The 17,822-nt window shown below is 37.0% G+C and overlaps 1 protein-coding gene across 9 annotated transcripts in view; it reads right to left on the reverse strand.

Annotated features, from left to right (window-relative positions):
• Positions 1-17,822, reverse strand: part of LOC139977877 (uncharacterized) — a 221,559-nt gene that overhangs the window by 151,972 nt on the left and 51,765 nt on the right. For 8 of the 9 annotated variants that reach the window (XM_071987580.1, XM_071987579.1, XM_071987578.1 and 5 more), the window contains 15 exons: positions 17,140-17,262; positions 16,704-16,799; positions 15,233-15,355; positions 13,874-13,969; positions 13,102-13,227; positions 12,115-12,213; positions 10,249-10,371; positions 9,703-9,825; positions 8,664-8,756; positions 7,384-7,482; positions 6,969-7,061; positions 6,266-6,358; positions 5,696-5,788; positions 2,794-2,886; positions 821-913 (listed from right to left, as the gene is read on the reverse strand). In XM_071987580.1, coding sequence (XP_071843681.1) covers positions 821-913; positions 2,794-2,886; positions 5,696-5,788; positions 6,266-6,358; positions 6,969-7,061; positions 7,384-7,482; positions 8,664-8,756; positions 9,703-9,825; positions 10,249-10,371; positions 12,115-12,213; positions 13,102-13,227; positions 13,874-13,969; positions 15,233-15,355; positions 16,704-16,799; positions 17,140-17,262 — 1,566 coding nt within the window. The remainder of the gene's footprint in view (positions 1-820; positions 914-2,793; positions 2,887-5,695; positions 5,789-6,265; positions 6,359-6,968; positions 7,062-7,383; positions 7,483-8,663; positions 8,757-9,702; positions 9,826-10,248; positions 10,372-12,114; positions 12,214-13,101; positions 13,228-13,873; positions 13,970-15,232; positions 15,356-16,703; positions 16,800-17,139; positions 17,263-17,822) is intronic. The other variant, XM_071987576.1, reaches the window with a different exon arrangement.

Raw genomic sequence — 17,822 nt, forward strand, 5'->3', positions numbered from 1 at the left:
AATTCACCCGTTACGAAGGTTAACGGCCGTATGTGTACTAGCTAGCTGGATAGTGCCTGTGTCTCGCGCGATAAAATAGATATAAATGAAACTATCAAAAGTACGATCAGGAGTTGGAAACGGAAAACAGTCATTGGTCTGAAATGCGGAACTCTGGTAATTTTTATTAAGTATGACACTGTGATGTGTTGGATATTTTGAACAGTTATGAACTGGATTTCCCCTAGTCTCAAACAGATTGTTTCTGTACGTTCGACCCTCCGGCTATGGAGCTGTTTTTTGGAGTTCCTATCGAAAATAAGTGCCGGTCGGAAAAGTCACTCAGGCAGATTGTGGCGGTCGGTAATTCAGCGTGCTGGTCGGGTCCGACCGGCGCCGACCGGCAGCGGCAGAACCCTGCAATACATAGTATATGGTAAGATCATATTCCAACATTGTCTATGACTCCAGTGATAGGCCTATGGAGGGTATGTTTATCACACATGTAAGATGCAAGACCAAGCACCAGGCTGAGTTGATGAATGATGAACAAAATCATATTTCTATTTGTATTTAATGTAAATCTTGTTTCTTTATTACTGTGGGCTATATATTTCAGTTGTTTCATATTAAGTTTCATTCATTTTCACTCCCATGCCTCCCTTAAAAAGACAAGGCCTGTTTGTAATTATAAACAGAACGTAAACCACAAATATGTGTGATCGTATCACATCACCACTCATTAAACAGCATTACAGACTGTTTGAACATTGAATGATAAATCATATTAATATGCTAAATTTGTTAACTTTGGAAGAAATCATAATCCAAACTGACTTACCCTCTGTCTCACACTGTTCCCCAACAAAGTTGACTGGACAAGTGCATCTACCATATTCACAATAACCACCGTTCTGACAATCCTCTAAGCAATCTAACATTACAATGGAGAAAAAAAGAAAGGATAGATAATAATATCAAGAACACACTAAGTATAGTTAGCAAAATTAGAGAAATTAACAGTACTCAGGTATGAAGCTCAGGTATTAAGGAGAAAAATACCAAACTAGACTATAGACCACAAACCTTCTCAAAGATTTGTGAGTTTAAACAGTGATGACTGTAAGCAAACAAATCAAAGCGGGAAAAAAGGTAATTCAAGGATAGGCCTTCTCATGTAACGATAGGTACTCCCAGGTCATTGGTAACTTGCCGCACTCACAGAATCAAAACAGGACAAACACACCCCCTCCTCCCCCCCCCCTTCTCCTTTATATTTTTACACTCTAATTTAACCTTAAGAATCATTAAATAGGTACCAGTGTTAAGTGAATAAAATGAGAACCAAAACAGAAAGAATGTAACAACTGATATTGAATAAAATATAGATTGGTGTCATTCTAAATATCTTTTGTGAGTATACATGATAGAGTTTGCAGCATTATACAGCAAAAGGAAAAACTGAAAAACTGATGAGCTACCACTGGAGATGTTGACTATCCATCTGTATCCTGAAATATTCCTCCAGCATAACATTTGTGTTCTTGACACAGATATGTCTCCAGCAACAGTAACCTCCTGTCACAGAAACCCAACGAAGTCGGATTGAAACTGTCATATCCTACGTCAACTTCCACTCATTTTGTCTCCCTCCCAAGCATTGGGGGGAAGTGGGGGGAGGTAGGGGGAGGTGGGGGAGGTGGGGGAGGTGGGGAGGTGGGGAGGTGGGGATGGGAATGATTGATGCATGCAAGTGAGAATATGTGTTTGCAGAACAAAAGCTTCAAAGTGTGTAGCAAAGAATATATCACTATATAAAGTATCTATACTTGATTGTCACAGGTGTGCAAAACCAATATTTTAATGAGAGGGGGGGGCCTTTGACATATTTTCAACTTATTAGGTTGTACCACACAAGTATACTTACATATTTATATACTGTACAGTAGGAGGGGGCAGCTGAGCCCATCTGATATTGTGGATCCAGGGGGTCAGAGAAGGAGGGATGAGGGAAGGAGGTGTACATCCCTACTCCCTTTACAACCCCACACAAAACAAAATTACTAGTAGATAAAAGCAAAAACTTGTGTGTAGACATAGTTACAGGCCTAATTAAGACCCTTAATATGTCTCAGAATGCATCCTCTACTTGCCCCACCCCCTACCCTGCCCCCTCATGGGAGTTGGCTTCAAAGACCCTAGGGCCATACTTGTCCTTATAATCATGTTTTGTTCTAGCTTTATAGCTGATGAGAAATGAATAGGCTACTTGTTAGCTGGGTGGTTTTCAGAACACTGGAATATTTTCAACATTCATATACTGCAGAATTGTACTTTTATTTCGCCCTTTTTTTTCCCATTTTGATAAGAAAGAAACAAAGAAGTAACAGAAGATACACTACTTTCCTTCTTTAACAACTTTAAATTGTTTATATCTAGAATAATGGACGCGAAGCAAAACAAATGAGTTTGGCTAATTATGGCTTTGCTTTGACGGTAATGGGGCTTAAGGCCCAACACATACTTTATGATAAATGAACTAAATTTAAGAAAGTAAAATGCTTCTTGAAGATTTTTTTTTTTTTCGCTTTCTGCTTTTAGAGGATATATTTTTTAATTTAAATACATGTGCTTGCCACAAGCAATGTTGTTTCATTTTGTTCTTTTAAGACAGTATATATGCAAATGACAATTACTGAAGAATGAATGATGAATTTGAATAATGATGATTGATGCATAATATTCATGATGCATAATATTCATAAATATTCATGATGCATAATATTCATAAATATTCATGATGCATTCAGGTACCTGGCGATTCACACATCTGCCCTGTGAACCCTTTCAAGCACACACAGCTGCCATTGAAGCAGTGGCCCCCGTAGAGACAGGGTTGGGTGCAAGCTGTGGAAAATATTAACAAAGAGTGGTGATGCATATGCATATGTTGGGCAATCTACTGACCAATGAAACTTCAGGGAATAACAAGTGAGAGTAGTTCACATATTTGTGGTTATTTTCAAGTTTATGAATTTTTATCTCGTAAAGTATTGAACATGGTTTGGATCTGCCTTCAACAATTTGATTACACTGCTATGCGTCTGTGTGGAGCAATTTGCCCGTTTGGTATCTGTAGGATTTGATATGCAATACCATATAAATTATACACTGAAACCGCTGGTTTTCTAAATTTTTTCACTTTCTTCTTTCTTGCGTTCATAGTCTATTGTTCTTATGGATTTTACACCATCTGTGCCTCTGTCTGGTAAAAGGCCCTCAGAGATGAACCAAAAGTTTTAGCTGCCTTAAATGGCTTTAACATTTTGAAAAAGTACATTCAAGGAGGTCAAATTTAAAATTAGATGTATTAATGTATTAATTTATTGTTTATACATTTATTAGATTGAGAAATATAGATTTACATTTATCGATTTATTGTTTCAATAATTTATTGACTATATTATGGATGTATAAGATTGAGAAGTATAGGTTTACATTTATTGGTTTATTTATTCATTGGTTATTACATTTTGAAGAATAGATTTAAATTTCCCAGAGAAGGAAACAAACTTAGTGAATGTGAAAACAAAATGCTCTTTGGGAGCAGGGCATGTGAGACCATTGCTTGATTTTCTAGAAACCTTTGGGACAATAATTATGGAGAAGAAGGATAGGATATGGAAGAGGCAAAACTTGATTGTCTTTTGGAAAGAGTAGGTTTGGGATTCCTGACATGATATCACCCACTGAGATCCATGGTACTCATACTCTTAACTCATACTAGTGAGTCCTGTAGACTGAGGTACTCACCCACTAACTCATACCAGTGAGTCCTGTAGACTGAAGTTCTCACCCACTAACTCATACCAGTGAGTCCTGTAGACTGAGGTACTCACCCACTAACTCATACTAGTGAGTCCTGTAGACTGGGGTACTCACCCACTAACTCATACCAGTGAGTCCTGTAGACTGAGGTACTCACCCACTAACTAATACCAGTGAGTCCTGTAGACTGAGGTACTTACCCACTAACTCATACCAGTGAGTCCTGTAGACTGAGGTACTCACCCACTAACTCATACCAGTGAGTCCTGTAGACTGAGGTACTCACCCACTAACTAATACCAGTGAGTTCAGTAGATCAAGGTACTCACCCACTTATTGTCAATATTACCCAGTGAGTCCCCATAAACTGAGATCAAAGGTACTCACCCACTAACTCATACCAGTGGCCAAGGTACTCACCCACTTATTGACAATAATATGCAGTGAGTCCTCATAATCTGAGGTACATGGTACTCACCCACTAACTCATACCAGTGAATCCAATAGACTGAGGTACTCACCTACTTATTGATAATATTACCCAGTGAGTCCCCATAGACTGAGATCCAAGGTACTCACCCACTAACTCATACCAGTGGCCAAGGTACTCACCCACTTATTGACAATTATATGCAGTGAGTCCTCATAGACTGAGATGCATGGTATACACCAACTAACTCATACCAGTGAGTCCTGTAGACTGAGGTACTCACCCACTAACTCATACCAGTGAGTCCTGTAGACTGAGGTACTCACCCACTAACTCATACCAGTGAGTCCTGTAGACTGAGGTACTCACCCACTAACTCATACCAGTGAGTCCTGTAGACTGGGGTACTCACCCACTAACTAATACCAGTGAGTCCTGTAGACTGAGGTACTCACCCACTAACTCATACCAGTGAGTCCTGTAGACTGAGGTACTCACCCACTAACTCATACCAGTGAGTCCTGTAGACTGAGGTACTCACCCACTAACTAATACCAGTGAGTTCTGTAGATCAAGGTACTCACCCACTTATTGTCAATATTACCCAGTGAGTCCCCATAAACTGAGATCAAAGGTACTCACCCACTAACTCATACCAGTGGCCAAGGTACTCACCCACTTATTGACAATAATACGCAGTGAGTCCTCATAATCTGAGGTACATGGTACTCACCCACTAACTCATACCCATGAGTCCCCATAGACTGAGATGCATGGTATACACCCACTAACTCATACTAGTGAGACCTGTAGACTGAGGTTCTCACCCACTAACTCATACCAGTGAGTCCTGTAGACTGAGGTACTCACCCACTAACTCATACCAGTGAGTCCTGTAGACTGAGGTACTCACCCACTAACTCATACCAGTAAGTCCTGTAGACTGAGGTACTCACCCACAAACTCATACCAGTGAGTCCTGTAGACTAAGGTACTCACCCACTAACTAATACCAGTGAGTCCTGTAGATCAAGGTACTCACCCACTTATTGACAATATTACCCAGTGAGTCCCCATAGACTGAGATCCAAGGTACTCACCCACTAAATCATACCAGTGGCCAAGGTACTCACCCACTTATTGACAATAATATGCAGTGAGTCCTCATAATCTTAGGTACATGGTACTCACCCACTAACTCATACCCGTGAGTCCCCATAGACTGAGATGCATGGTATACACCAACTAACTCATACCAGTGAGTCCTGTAGACTGAGGTACTCACCCACTAACTGACAAGACTACGCAGTGAGTCCCCATAGAGAGATGCATGGCAGTCACTAATTGACAATATTCACCAGTGAGTCCCCATTTGGGCAAGTTTCATTGTACTCACCCACTAGTTGATAATTACCATAGGTGAATGAATCCTCAAAGAATGAACTGCACGGTACTCACCCAGTAGTTGACAATGTTCACCAGTGAATCCAGGTACACAGTCACACACTCCATTAACACATGTCCCTCCATTGATGCAAGTTGGTGAACAATCTGGATCCAAGAAATCAACAACCACATGAATACAACTGAAAGTATGCGATTGTTTTAATATCTGTGGTACAAATTTTCTCACCTTTATGATGGATAATGCATATACCCCTGCTATGTATAGCTTTAAGAATCTATTTGACAAAAGGGCTTAATAAAAAACACTCCTTCCCATGTGTAGTATCACTCCTGAGAAAATATTCACCATATATATCAAAGAACTTACCATTGTTGTCTGGTTGGTAGTATTACAAATATTAAATATTGATTTCAATGGGGGAGGGGGGTGGGGGTGGGGATAAATATCTATCATCAAAGAACTTACCATTGTTGTCTGGTTGGTAGCACTGCAAATATTAAACATTGATTTCTATGGGGTGGGGGGGGTGGGAAAGGTGATAAACATATATCATCAATGAACTTACCATTGTTGTCTGGTTGGTAGTATTGCAAATATTAAATATTGATTTATATACTCACTTGGAGTTTCGCAAGTAGTGCCTCTGTAGGCATCCGAACATATGCAAGTGCCGTTGTTGCACGTGCCTCCATTAAAGCAGCCGGGGATACACACTGTAATGACATAGAAATGAAGAATAGAATTATCAGTGGGACAAAAGACACAATGGACTAGCCATTCACTTTAATGTGGTTGCTACAGTAACCAAACTACCAAGGCAATTATCTATTAGGAATTGACCAGTAGCAGAATGGAGTTGCTATGATCAGTTCACTCCAAACATTTGACATTTATTCTGTAAAATACAGATTTGAAAGATTTTGGAAAACATTTACCATGAAATATTCACAGACTGTTATTTATTTTTTTTTTTTTTTCTGTTTCAAAGAAGCTGATTTTTCGTTCTCAGTGTGAAACAGGTTAGCTTTGACGAACCACAATTTTTTGATGAACCAATCCGCAATACACAGTAAATGCTGATGGTTGTTCTTATATATAATTGTAACATCAAAATTTCTCTCTATTTTCTTTGTGTTTCTGTGTACATCCCTTCAATGAATCTCATCAGCACACAAATATATTCATAAACAAAAAGATAAAACTAAAGGCATGCAAAACCTGGTTTCTGAAGAAGTTACACCTCCATTGTCAGTAGTATGACATGCATGTCTTTGTTAGGATATAGTGCTTTCTAGTTCTTTCTCTTAAGATTGTTGTACTCACCGAGGTTTTCACAAGCTGCTCCTTGGAATCTGTCTGAACAGAGACACTCTCCATGGTGACACAGTCCTGCATTCAGGCAACCAGGATTACAAACTAGCAAAAGAAAAAGTCACAATAAACAAAAGACAAGTTTGGCAATTTCTTCAGACACAAGAATGGAAAGATGTGACTTATCAGGGAGTATAAAAGAAACCTGCGTATCTTCCAGCCTAACGTCATTTTTTGGACATGGCAAACTTAGGGGGAACAAGGGGGCACCAAACATTTGTGGGCCATATTGTGACCCCCCACCCCTCCTCCCAATGTCCCCTTGGCTACATAACAGCATATACTCTGATTTGCAAAATAATTATCAGCATTTCCCTTGTTAATCAACATGGCTGCAGAGAAAGTTGTTTTTACTTAAAAAACATACCGTGATCTTCGCAGAATTCGCCAATGTAGCCTTCCAGGCAGGAGCATATCCCTCTTTGACAGCTCCCACCATTCTTGCAAGGTGAGCTACACTGTCTCTCTGTAAATAAGCAAAGATGAATACACATCAACAAAACAAAACCTCATAGTTTGTATCATTGTATGTATTTTAGATCCTCCTGCAAGCAGGAACTCGCGAAGAAGCCTAATTGGCTTATCAAAGCCGCAAGCTGACCGAAGTCAGTCTCATACATTTAACGTCCATGATTATGAATTGTTAATTGTCAACAACTCTGTAACTGGACGACATACACTAATCTGGGAGTGACTTGAACCGGGGGTCTTATGACCTTATTGTTTCAGGCTTGAAGGAAAGAGCAGCTAGCAGTTCCAGGCGCAGGGTCTTGCTTGATTAACTTTAAACATTGGAGTAGGGGAAGCCCACTGTTGTCTAATATTTGAAACTTGTACACGTTTTAACAAAAACATTTGTTGTGGAGAACGTTGTGTTGAATAGCATCATTTTTATCATGAATTTGTCTATATGAATATTTGAAAAGGTTAATTACAAAAATAAGACAGATTATGTTAGAAAATAATCGATTGTCATCAGGAACATTAATTAGACCTGAACCAAGGATCTCATATTATATTTATCATAGAATATTTGCCTTCACACAGGACGACCAAACTGTGCTCAGATATTTTCATTTTGCTCTTTTACTCTTGATTATCCATCTATTGAATTTACTTTCTCCATAATGATGAGCAAAAGTGTTTTATTAATGTACTTGTTTAGTATACATATTTACATAAACATGTTTACATTTCTGTCATCAAAACAAGAAACTTGGAGAAGAAAAAAATATCAATGAGACCAGTTTATAAGAATTTAAGGTGTCTTTAATTAGTGTACTGTTTTGATTTAATTGTAACTTCCCATACTCTATAAGTCACAACGAAATAGCTCATTTCTTAAGTGAGAGTAAAAGCTTTGAGGTGGCTATGATCGAAAAAGTATCCGAATGATTAAACCATTATTGTGTTATTGTTTTGTTATGGTCTTATTGTTCTATTGTATGAAATTGTGTTTTTTTGCATTGTTGTACTTTGATTGGTCTCTTTCTCTGTATTTTAGGGAGCAAAGCACCCCGTCAAGCCCGCAAGGGCTTTTTGTTCCACTTCCTTCACTTCATGTATTATTCACTACTACATGTTATTTGTTATTTGTAAACGTTTAAATGCATGTTGTGAAAAACAAATAAATGAAATGAAACCAACCTTCTGCACAGGTCTCTCCCATATAACCAATGGGACACTGGCATTGTCCGAGGACACAAGTACCACCGTTTTCACATGGTAAACATGACATTTCTGCATAAGGAAATAAATATGAGATAATAATGTTTCTTAATGTTCTGTGTTCCCTCCTCTTGCTCAACTCATGAATATGCACTAGGGGGTTTCACATTGTAAACATGGCATTTCTGCATAAGGAAATAAATATTAGATAATAATGTTTCTAAATGTTCTGTGTTCCCTCCTCTTTATGAAGAGAAAGGTTATTTTGCTCAACTCATGAATATGCATGATATGCTCATGAATATGCACTAGGGGATCTGAGGGGTTGAGGTCTGAGCTTAGGGATATTTTTACCTCCATCGGGATATGCATCTACTTTAAAAACATAAGAAGCAGGCTATGACTGTTAATTTATCGTCCATACAATTTGTCAGATGGTTGCTATAGTGACCATCGATTGTCTGACACTATGATATTTAAATTCCCCAGCAGCTAACTTGAGGAGGTGGAGTCCCCGAGGGATATAACCTCCTCATATGACTCGCTCAGGGGTATGACCTCAGGGCTATGACCTCCTTAGGGATATGTCCTCCTTAGGGATATGACTTCCTGGGGGATATGACTTCAAGTATAAATCACAAGAAGTAGCATATACTCATATAGCTTGTCAGAAGGTTATTTCACTAAGCCTTCTTTGCACAACACCACTATATTTACATCACATAATGTTGGGGGGGCGGGGCTCCCCCTAGAAATACAACCTTCTTAGGAATATACTTCTAGGAGAGTCCCAAGAAGCATCAAACCAATACATTTTGTCTATACGTTACAATGATGACTCTCATTTTCCCCATCAACACAATATCTAGATCACTTGACTTTTGAGGGGGGTGTCAGATATTTGTCAGGGTATCCAATGACCTCCATCTCTTTCAAGAAGCAGTTTGATACCTGTAAAGTTGAGGTCAACTCTGAGAGGATATGTATTTAGTCTAAATCACAAGAACTAGTTTGATACCTATACAGTTGAATCCGCTTTCATCCAGTTTTTGTCCTCTCGGACAAGTACACATGAAACTAGCAAACAAGTTGACACACTTGAAAGAGCATTGCCTGCCGATTGTTTCACACTCGTCTATATCTGTAGAAATAAATAAAAACAGACTGAGTGTAGCTCATTGACCAATCTGTAGATTTAATGAATTTCATATTTTTCAACGACCAGTTTTCAGGTTTGTTATATATGTATGTATATATATATATATATCTGTTCTTTACATGTACATAACATTCAGTATTGTGACTTTCTTGATGTACCTGTCACAAATGGAAAAAAATAGGTTTTTCCAATCATTATGATAGAAATAATGGTACAGTTTTTAAAATGATTACATTCCTCTATAATAAATAATGTTGTACTTAAAACAGATTCAAACAACACACCTCATTTAACTTGAAAATGCTCAACATCTTCTGAAAATGTTAACACTTCTAACGGTTTCATTTAAACAGTTTCAATGCTACAAAATGTGCTTTCCACATGTCAACTTAACCCCAAACTCACCAACACAGGTTCTGTTGTCTGGAGCGAATTGCCTTCCTTCGGGACAATTACAACGATGTGAACCACGCAGGTTTTCGCACACCAGGTTACCACAGATCTCCGGTATCAAACACTCATCAATATCTGAACACAAGATGAAAATGGGTTCATGAAAGGAATGAGTTAATTGGATAAGATGTGTATCATCCTGGGGGAGAGGTCAGAGGTAAGGGAGGTTCTTCTCCTATTTGGGAAACCTTGATGGGGTTGCTTGGATGCAAAAATAGTACGTCAACCTACAACTTTTGAAATAATGTTGAAGAATTTCAATGTTTAGACTGTACTGTACATGTTAGTTATCTATTGCACTGTATATGTTATCTATCTATTGTAATGTACATGTTATCTATTGTACTCTACATGTTATCTATCTCTCTTATTGTACATGTTATCTATCTATTGTAATCTACATGTTTTCTATCTATTGTACTCTACATGTTATCTATCTATTGTACTGTACATGTTATATATCTATTGTACTCTACATGTTATCTATCTATTGTAATCTACATGTTTTCTATCTATTGTACTGTACATGTTTTCTATCTATTGTACTCTACATATTATCTATCTATTATACTGTACATGTTATCTATATATTGTACTGTACATTTTATCTATCTATTGTACTGTACATGTTATCTATCTATTGTACTGTACATGTTATCTATATATTGTACTGTACATGTTCTCTATCTATTGTACTCTACATGCTCTCTATTTATTGTACTCTACATGTTATCTATCTATTGTACTCTACATGTTATCTATCTCTCTTATTGTACATTTTATCTATCTATTGTACTGTACATGTTATCTATCTATTATACTGTACATGTTATCTATCTATTATACTGTACATGAATATATCTATTGTACTGCACATGTTATCTATCTATTGTACTGTACATGTTATATATCTATTGCACTGTATATGTTATCTATCTATTGTAATGTACATGTTATCTATTGTACTCTACATGTTATCTATCTCTCTTATTGTACATGTTATCTATCTATTGTAATCTACATGTTTTCTATCTATTGTACTCTACATGTTATCTATCTATTGTACTGTACATGTTATATATCTATTGTACTCTACATGTTATCTATCTATTGTAATCTACATGTTTTCTATCTATTGTACTCTACATATTATCTATCTATTATACTGTACATGTTATCTATATATTGTACTGTACATTTTATCTATCTATTGTACTGTACATGTTATCTATCTATTGTACTGTACATGTTATCTATATATTGTACTGTACATGTTCTCTATCTATTGTACTCTACATGCTCTCTATTTATTGTACTCTACATGTTATCTATCTATTGTACTCTACATGTTATCTATCTCTCTTATTGTACATTTTATCTATCTATTGTACTGTACATGTTATCTATCTATTATACTGTACATGTTATCTATCTATTATACTGTACATGAATATATCTATTGTACTGTACATGTTATCTATCTATTGTACTGTACATGTTATATATCTATTGCACTGTACATGTTATATATCTATTGCACTGTACATTTTATCTATCTATTGTACTCTACATATTATCTATCTATTATACTGTACATGTTATCTATATATTGTACTGTACATGTTATCTATCTATTGTACTCTACATGTTATCTATCTATTGTACTCTACATGTTATCTATCTATTGTACTGTACAAGTTATTTATCTATTGTACTGTACGAGTTATCTATCTATTGTAATGTGTAAGAGACCTGTTCTTAAATGTATCTAACATACCACTATGATTAATAGATTAAAAATGAAGAGAACAGCTATACCTTTTGTGCACTGAGCACCATAAAATCCAAGCGGGCACTGACACATCATATTACGGCATTCACGACCATTCACGCAAGGGGTGAGGCAAGAGAAATTCGCTGAAAGAAAGACAGAAACATTGCTACTTTTATATCAAAATGTTAAATTCTGCCATGCAATGAAATGTAGTCACCTCTAAGGGTTGACATTATGTGAACGTGATACTAAGATATCTACAGCTGCATTCTCTAAGGTTTAACATCAGAGTAACAACTGCATTGAAACCTTACAGAGTTTACACATGTGTGTGTAAATCTTACCTGTAATGTTCAATTTACAAGAGACATGTGCTTACTTAGGGATCTGAAGAGCACTGAGGTTGTTTACTCAACATTTAGTGATAGCTAATTTACACAAACACTCATTGTGAATTTTAACAAATTCTAGCGACTGAAAAGTCTCCATGAGAGAAGTGACGCCAGGGTCAGCATAGAATAGGCTAGTTTGTATCATCCACGTACAATATCACATGAAGTTTGTTGCTAGCCCTATAGATGTCGTTGATAAAATAAATAATATATAAAATTGGGCAAAGAATAGAACCTTGAGGAACAACACAATCGATATCTTGGGAAGCAGAAATGGTATTATTAACGTTAATAAAATGGTAATCGGACAAATAGCTATTAAACCTATTAAGAGCAACCCTATGATTGCCAATAATGTTGTAGCTTATCTAACAATATACTAAAGGGTGTCAAATGCCTTTGAAAGATCAAGAAAAGTACCTGATACAAAGTGATTATTTTCAAACACAGCAGTCAACATATCGTTAAAATGTAAAGGAGCGTGAGAAATGTATGTACTTACTAACTTTCTAAGATATGTTTGTCTGTCTGCACCAAGTTCCATATGAGAGGGATGGTTACAACAAAAGTTCCCAGAGGTATTTGCCTAGATCTGCTGAACTATTTTAATATTTCAAGCTGGATATTCTGTGGACTTACCTAGACATGTTCGCCTGTCCGCACCAAGTTCCATACCAGCAGGACATCTACATAGGAAGCTGCCTTTGGTATTGAGGCAAGTGTGGGAACAAGGTGATCTCTGACGCTCGGTACATTCGTTGATATCTACAAAAGACAAACAAAAGAAAATGTAAATACCTGAAATAGAAATAGGGATAGTTTGTTCAATTCTTTCTTATTCACATCTTTATGTGACACCCTCTCAGTGTCTGTCAAAATTTATAGGCCTTTTTCTCAGCAATTTTGTTGTATTTGATCATGTTGCTGCTAAATGTTGAAATGATGCCATTCTAATGCAGCATAATCAAACGTTTTGAATTTATGTGATTAACTAAGTGATTAATTAATCATTTTGCTACAAATGGTAGAAATGATGACTTTCTGAGTCAATTTCATCATTTTGTTGCTAAAAGTATATTTTTAAGGAAAAGTCGCCCAGGAAAGAACCTGGGCACAAAAACCAAACTACCAAACGACTGATCAGCTCTCAGCCCCAGTCCCCTTGCATCGGGTCTGTGATTGTGTGATCACCGTCGCGTGTGCATCACCATTCCCCTCGAAAGGGAACAGATACTACACATGCTATTAGCCAAAAGGCCGAGAAGCTAAAAGTATATGTACTACAAATTTCTTAAACTTTAACACATTTTTTGTTTTGTTTTTATGGTTGAACTTTTCTTCTTTACAATGAGCTCAACATTAAAGATTCAAGTGTGACTTTGGTCCATTCTTGTTGATGTGTTCGTCCTACCTTGTTGACATGTAAAACCACGAAATCCTGGTGGGCACAGACACATCCCATTCTGACAAGATGCATTGTTGGCACAAATCGGGTTGCAAGGTACCTCTATGGGATTCAAATATAAGGTTGGTTCATTTACATATGCATGAGTAGGAGTAATCAGAAATATGAATATTCATGACAATGTGTAGTACTGAACATATAACAGTGATAAGTGTATATCCTATGCATATATCCTTTACAAAACAAAACAAAAAATAATTGTTATGGATATTTCTTTGGGAGGCTATGGATAGTTGGTTGAGTATTTAATAAACATTACAACACAGTGGTTCTACAGACAATTTGCTAAAAACCCTGGTAGAATTGGATAATAGATTGCATGTGTTTTATCATTACTGGTAAACAATTTATCATCATCAATGTAGTCACACACATTTATGGCACTTTACAAGTCATTCTGAAACAAAGAATGGCCATGTACTTCATCCATCCTTATCTTTGTTTTGATATAAAAACACAAGTTTTTAACATATAATCAAGGTCACATGATGTAATTTGTTTGTCTATAGAAGACAGGGAGATGGAACACACTCATCTGTTGGCCTGTATTTCTGTTATACAGCAGGTAATAACTATGACTGTTTCCAAAAAATTAATGTACAACAACTGCATAATTATCTCAAATATGTCTATAGTTATTTATGTCACTGAAATAATAATTCATTAATCAGTACTCATGCACACATTGATGTTGAGTTAAAACTTACTATCAACTTCAACCATCTGAGAGGACTCAAAATTGCACTGAAAATGTCAGAAATTCTTCTTTTCATACCCTCCTCCCATCCCACCACTTTTACCATCCCCCCTGCACCCACAACCCCCTCTGGCCACTTTACCATCCCCCTGCACCCACAACCCCTCTGGCCACTTTTACCATCCCCCTGCACCCCCAACCACTCTGGCCACTTTTAACATCCCTCTGCACCCACAACCCCTCTGGCCACTTTTACCATCCCTCTGCACCCCCAATCCCTCTGGCCACTTTTACCATCCCCCTGCACCCCCAACCCCTCTGGCCACTTTTACCATCCCCCTGCACCCCCAACCCCTCTGGCCACTTTTACCATGCCCCTGCACCCCCAACCCCTCTGGCCACTTTCACCATCCCCCTGCACCCCCAACCCCTCTGGCCACTTTTACCATCCCCCTGCACCCCCAACCCCTCTGGCCACTTTTACCATCCCCCTGCACCCCCAACCCCTCTGGCCACTTTTACCATCCCCCTGCACCCCAAACCCTTCCTGCCAGTGTGTCACATAGAGCCTCTACATTCACTAGATTCAACACACTTTTTCAGCATACCTGTACAAGAATGTTTATCTTCATTCAGGCTTGCCCCGGGAGGACAGAAGCAAACGTAGCTTCCTGGTGTGTTGCGGCAGATGTATTCACAGCCTCCGTTGTTTGTGGCGCATTCGTTCCGGTCTAAAGATTTAAGAAACAAACAATAAGTTCAGCAGTCCTTCATTTCTATATTCTTATTTATGAAATCAGGTGTAATGCAATAAAAATTGTTATTCCTTTGTTTTCTCTTCATCTCCTTCCTGTCTCTCCCTATACTGGGATGAAAGTGTTCTAAGTAAGTAAAACTTTATTGCTCCATAAAATTTGGAAATTTCGAAACTTGCACATTATAAGAAATACAAAAATATATATAAAACTATATTCATATTACAATTAATAACTAATGAAGGTAAGATCAAGTTAAATAGTTAAAGACAGATAGCCTACCCACCCAAGGACTAGGCAACCACCTAACGACTCAAATTGCTGTTGTAAAGTTTTATTGCACAATTTATGCAGTACTTAGATTTAACTAATCATCAAATATAGGCTATATGTACTATGCATCTGTGTTGTGGGAAAGATATAAAGACAATGAAGTTAAGTCTTAAATGCTATCACATTGCTACTGGGATAGCTGTCACATGAAGAGAAGCTTCAACCCTTACTCAAATTCCATATCTGGTTTGATATCTGGCTATATCTGGATAGATAAAGTTTGATATGGTCATATAAAGCCAGATATATCTTGATATAATTGTAAGCCAGATATCCATATAAAGTTTGATATGGTCATATAAAGCCAGATATATCTTGATATAATTGTAAGCCAGATATCCATATAAAGTTTGATATGGCCATATAAAGCCAGATATAACTTGATATAATTGTAAGCCAGATATGCATATCAAGTTTGATATGGCCATATAAAGCCAGATATATCTTGATATACTTGTGAGCCAGATATCCATATAAAGTTTGATATGGCCATATAAAGCCAGATATATCTTGATATAATTGTCAGCCAGATATCCATATAAAGTTTGATATGGCCATATAAAGCCAGATATATCTTGATATACTTGTAAGCCAGATATCCATATAAAGTTTGATATGGCCATATAAAGCCAGATATATCTTGATATACTTGTAAGCCAGATATCCATATAAAGTTTGATATGGCCATATTAAGTCAGATATAACTGGATGGAGAGTCAATCCAGATACGCATATAAAGTTTTATCTGGCCATTAATGTAGTCAGATATTGGGAAAACAAATGGACAAGTAATTGATCTTATAATATCATTATAAATACGGTTATAATAGAATTAATCGTATACAGGAATTTTGTAACGCACAATTAACACAAAATAGAGGAATAAACTTGATCAAATTGTTGCTAATATTGTAGTGGGTTTTTAATCAATATCTGGTTTAAAAGGTTTAATTGTTTGCACAGACTGAGCCATACGTTAATCATGTCTCACCCATTTCACAGGTATTTCCTCTGAAGCCTGGAGGGCAAACACAACGCCCATCCACACAGGCACCATCGTGCATGCAGAGAGGGAAACAGTTGATTTCTGGGAGGGAAGAAATATAATTCTCTTTTCATTTCTTTAAAGTGCACTGGTAGAAGCCTTGTTGTATAGATTGATGGGAAACTCATAGCAAATTGTATCTTGATGCCATAGATTGCCACCAAAGCTACTAAAAGTAAGTTTATTTAAAAGAGCATGGCATGTGATCGGGTATAATTAGTAGGAATTTAGCTATTAGTCATAATGAACCATTAGTTATCATTTCATACATGTGTAGAGAAACATGTTCCTGAAACATAGAAAATTCAGCATAACACACAGTTTCAACAAAGTCAAAAACATAAAAAAAATAATAAATAAAAAATGAAGGTTGTGGACTTACGAGAACAACTTCTGCCGTCAGCATTGAGGGATGATCCCTGAGGACAAACACATTGGAAGCTTCCAACGTTGTTTCTACAGGAATGCTCGCAGAAATCAACCATCGTCTTGCATTCATTGATATCTGCAACAGAGATTAAAAAGGCAATACGTACCGCAATGCCCTTCAGTTCATTCACTTCAATGACTTTTCTTCTTTCTTTTTTTTCTCTTTTTTTTTCACAAGTCATATTTTTTCTTCCTTTTTTACTTTGTTAAAACTAGAATGACATTTGAGCAAAACAAAATGGAAATGAAACAATTTAGTTAAATTTTCAGAAAATGCATTTGCAATCAAAACCTAGTAAAAATGAAAACACTTGAGCAATACAAAACTTATAATGACATTACTTTAGTAATACATTACATTGTTTCCTTAGGCAAGGCACTTTATCTCCATTGCCTCTCTTCAACCAGGTGTATAAATGGGGGGGGGGACCTGTGAGATTATCTGTCAGTTGGGCGCTGTTTAGCTGCTGCCATGTGGAGGGATCGTCTCTATGTTTGACAGGTATTCATTGACCAGTGGAATATTGTGATGCCCCTTGAGGCACCGTTGTCAGTGGATATGTCTGCACTTTATAATCCTCAATATTAATGTTATTATATTATACAAGATCAAATAATGAAAACATTTTATGTGCT

This window comes from Apostichopus japonicus, chromosome 12 (genome assembly GCF_037975245.1).
Source record: "Apostichopus japonicus isolate 1M-3 chromosome 12, ASM3797524v1, whole genome shotgun sequence".
Taxonomy (NCBI): Eukaryota; Metazoa; Echinodermata; class Holothuroidea; order Aspidochirotida; family Stichopodidae; genus Apostichopus; species Apostichopus japonicus.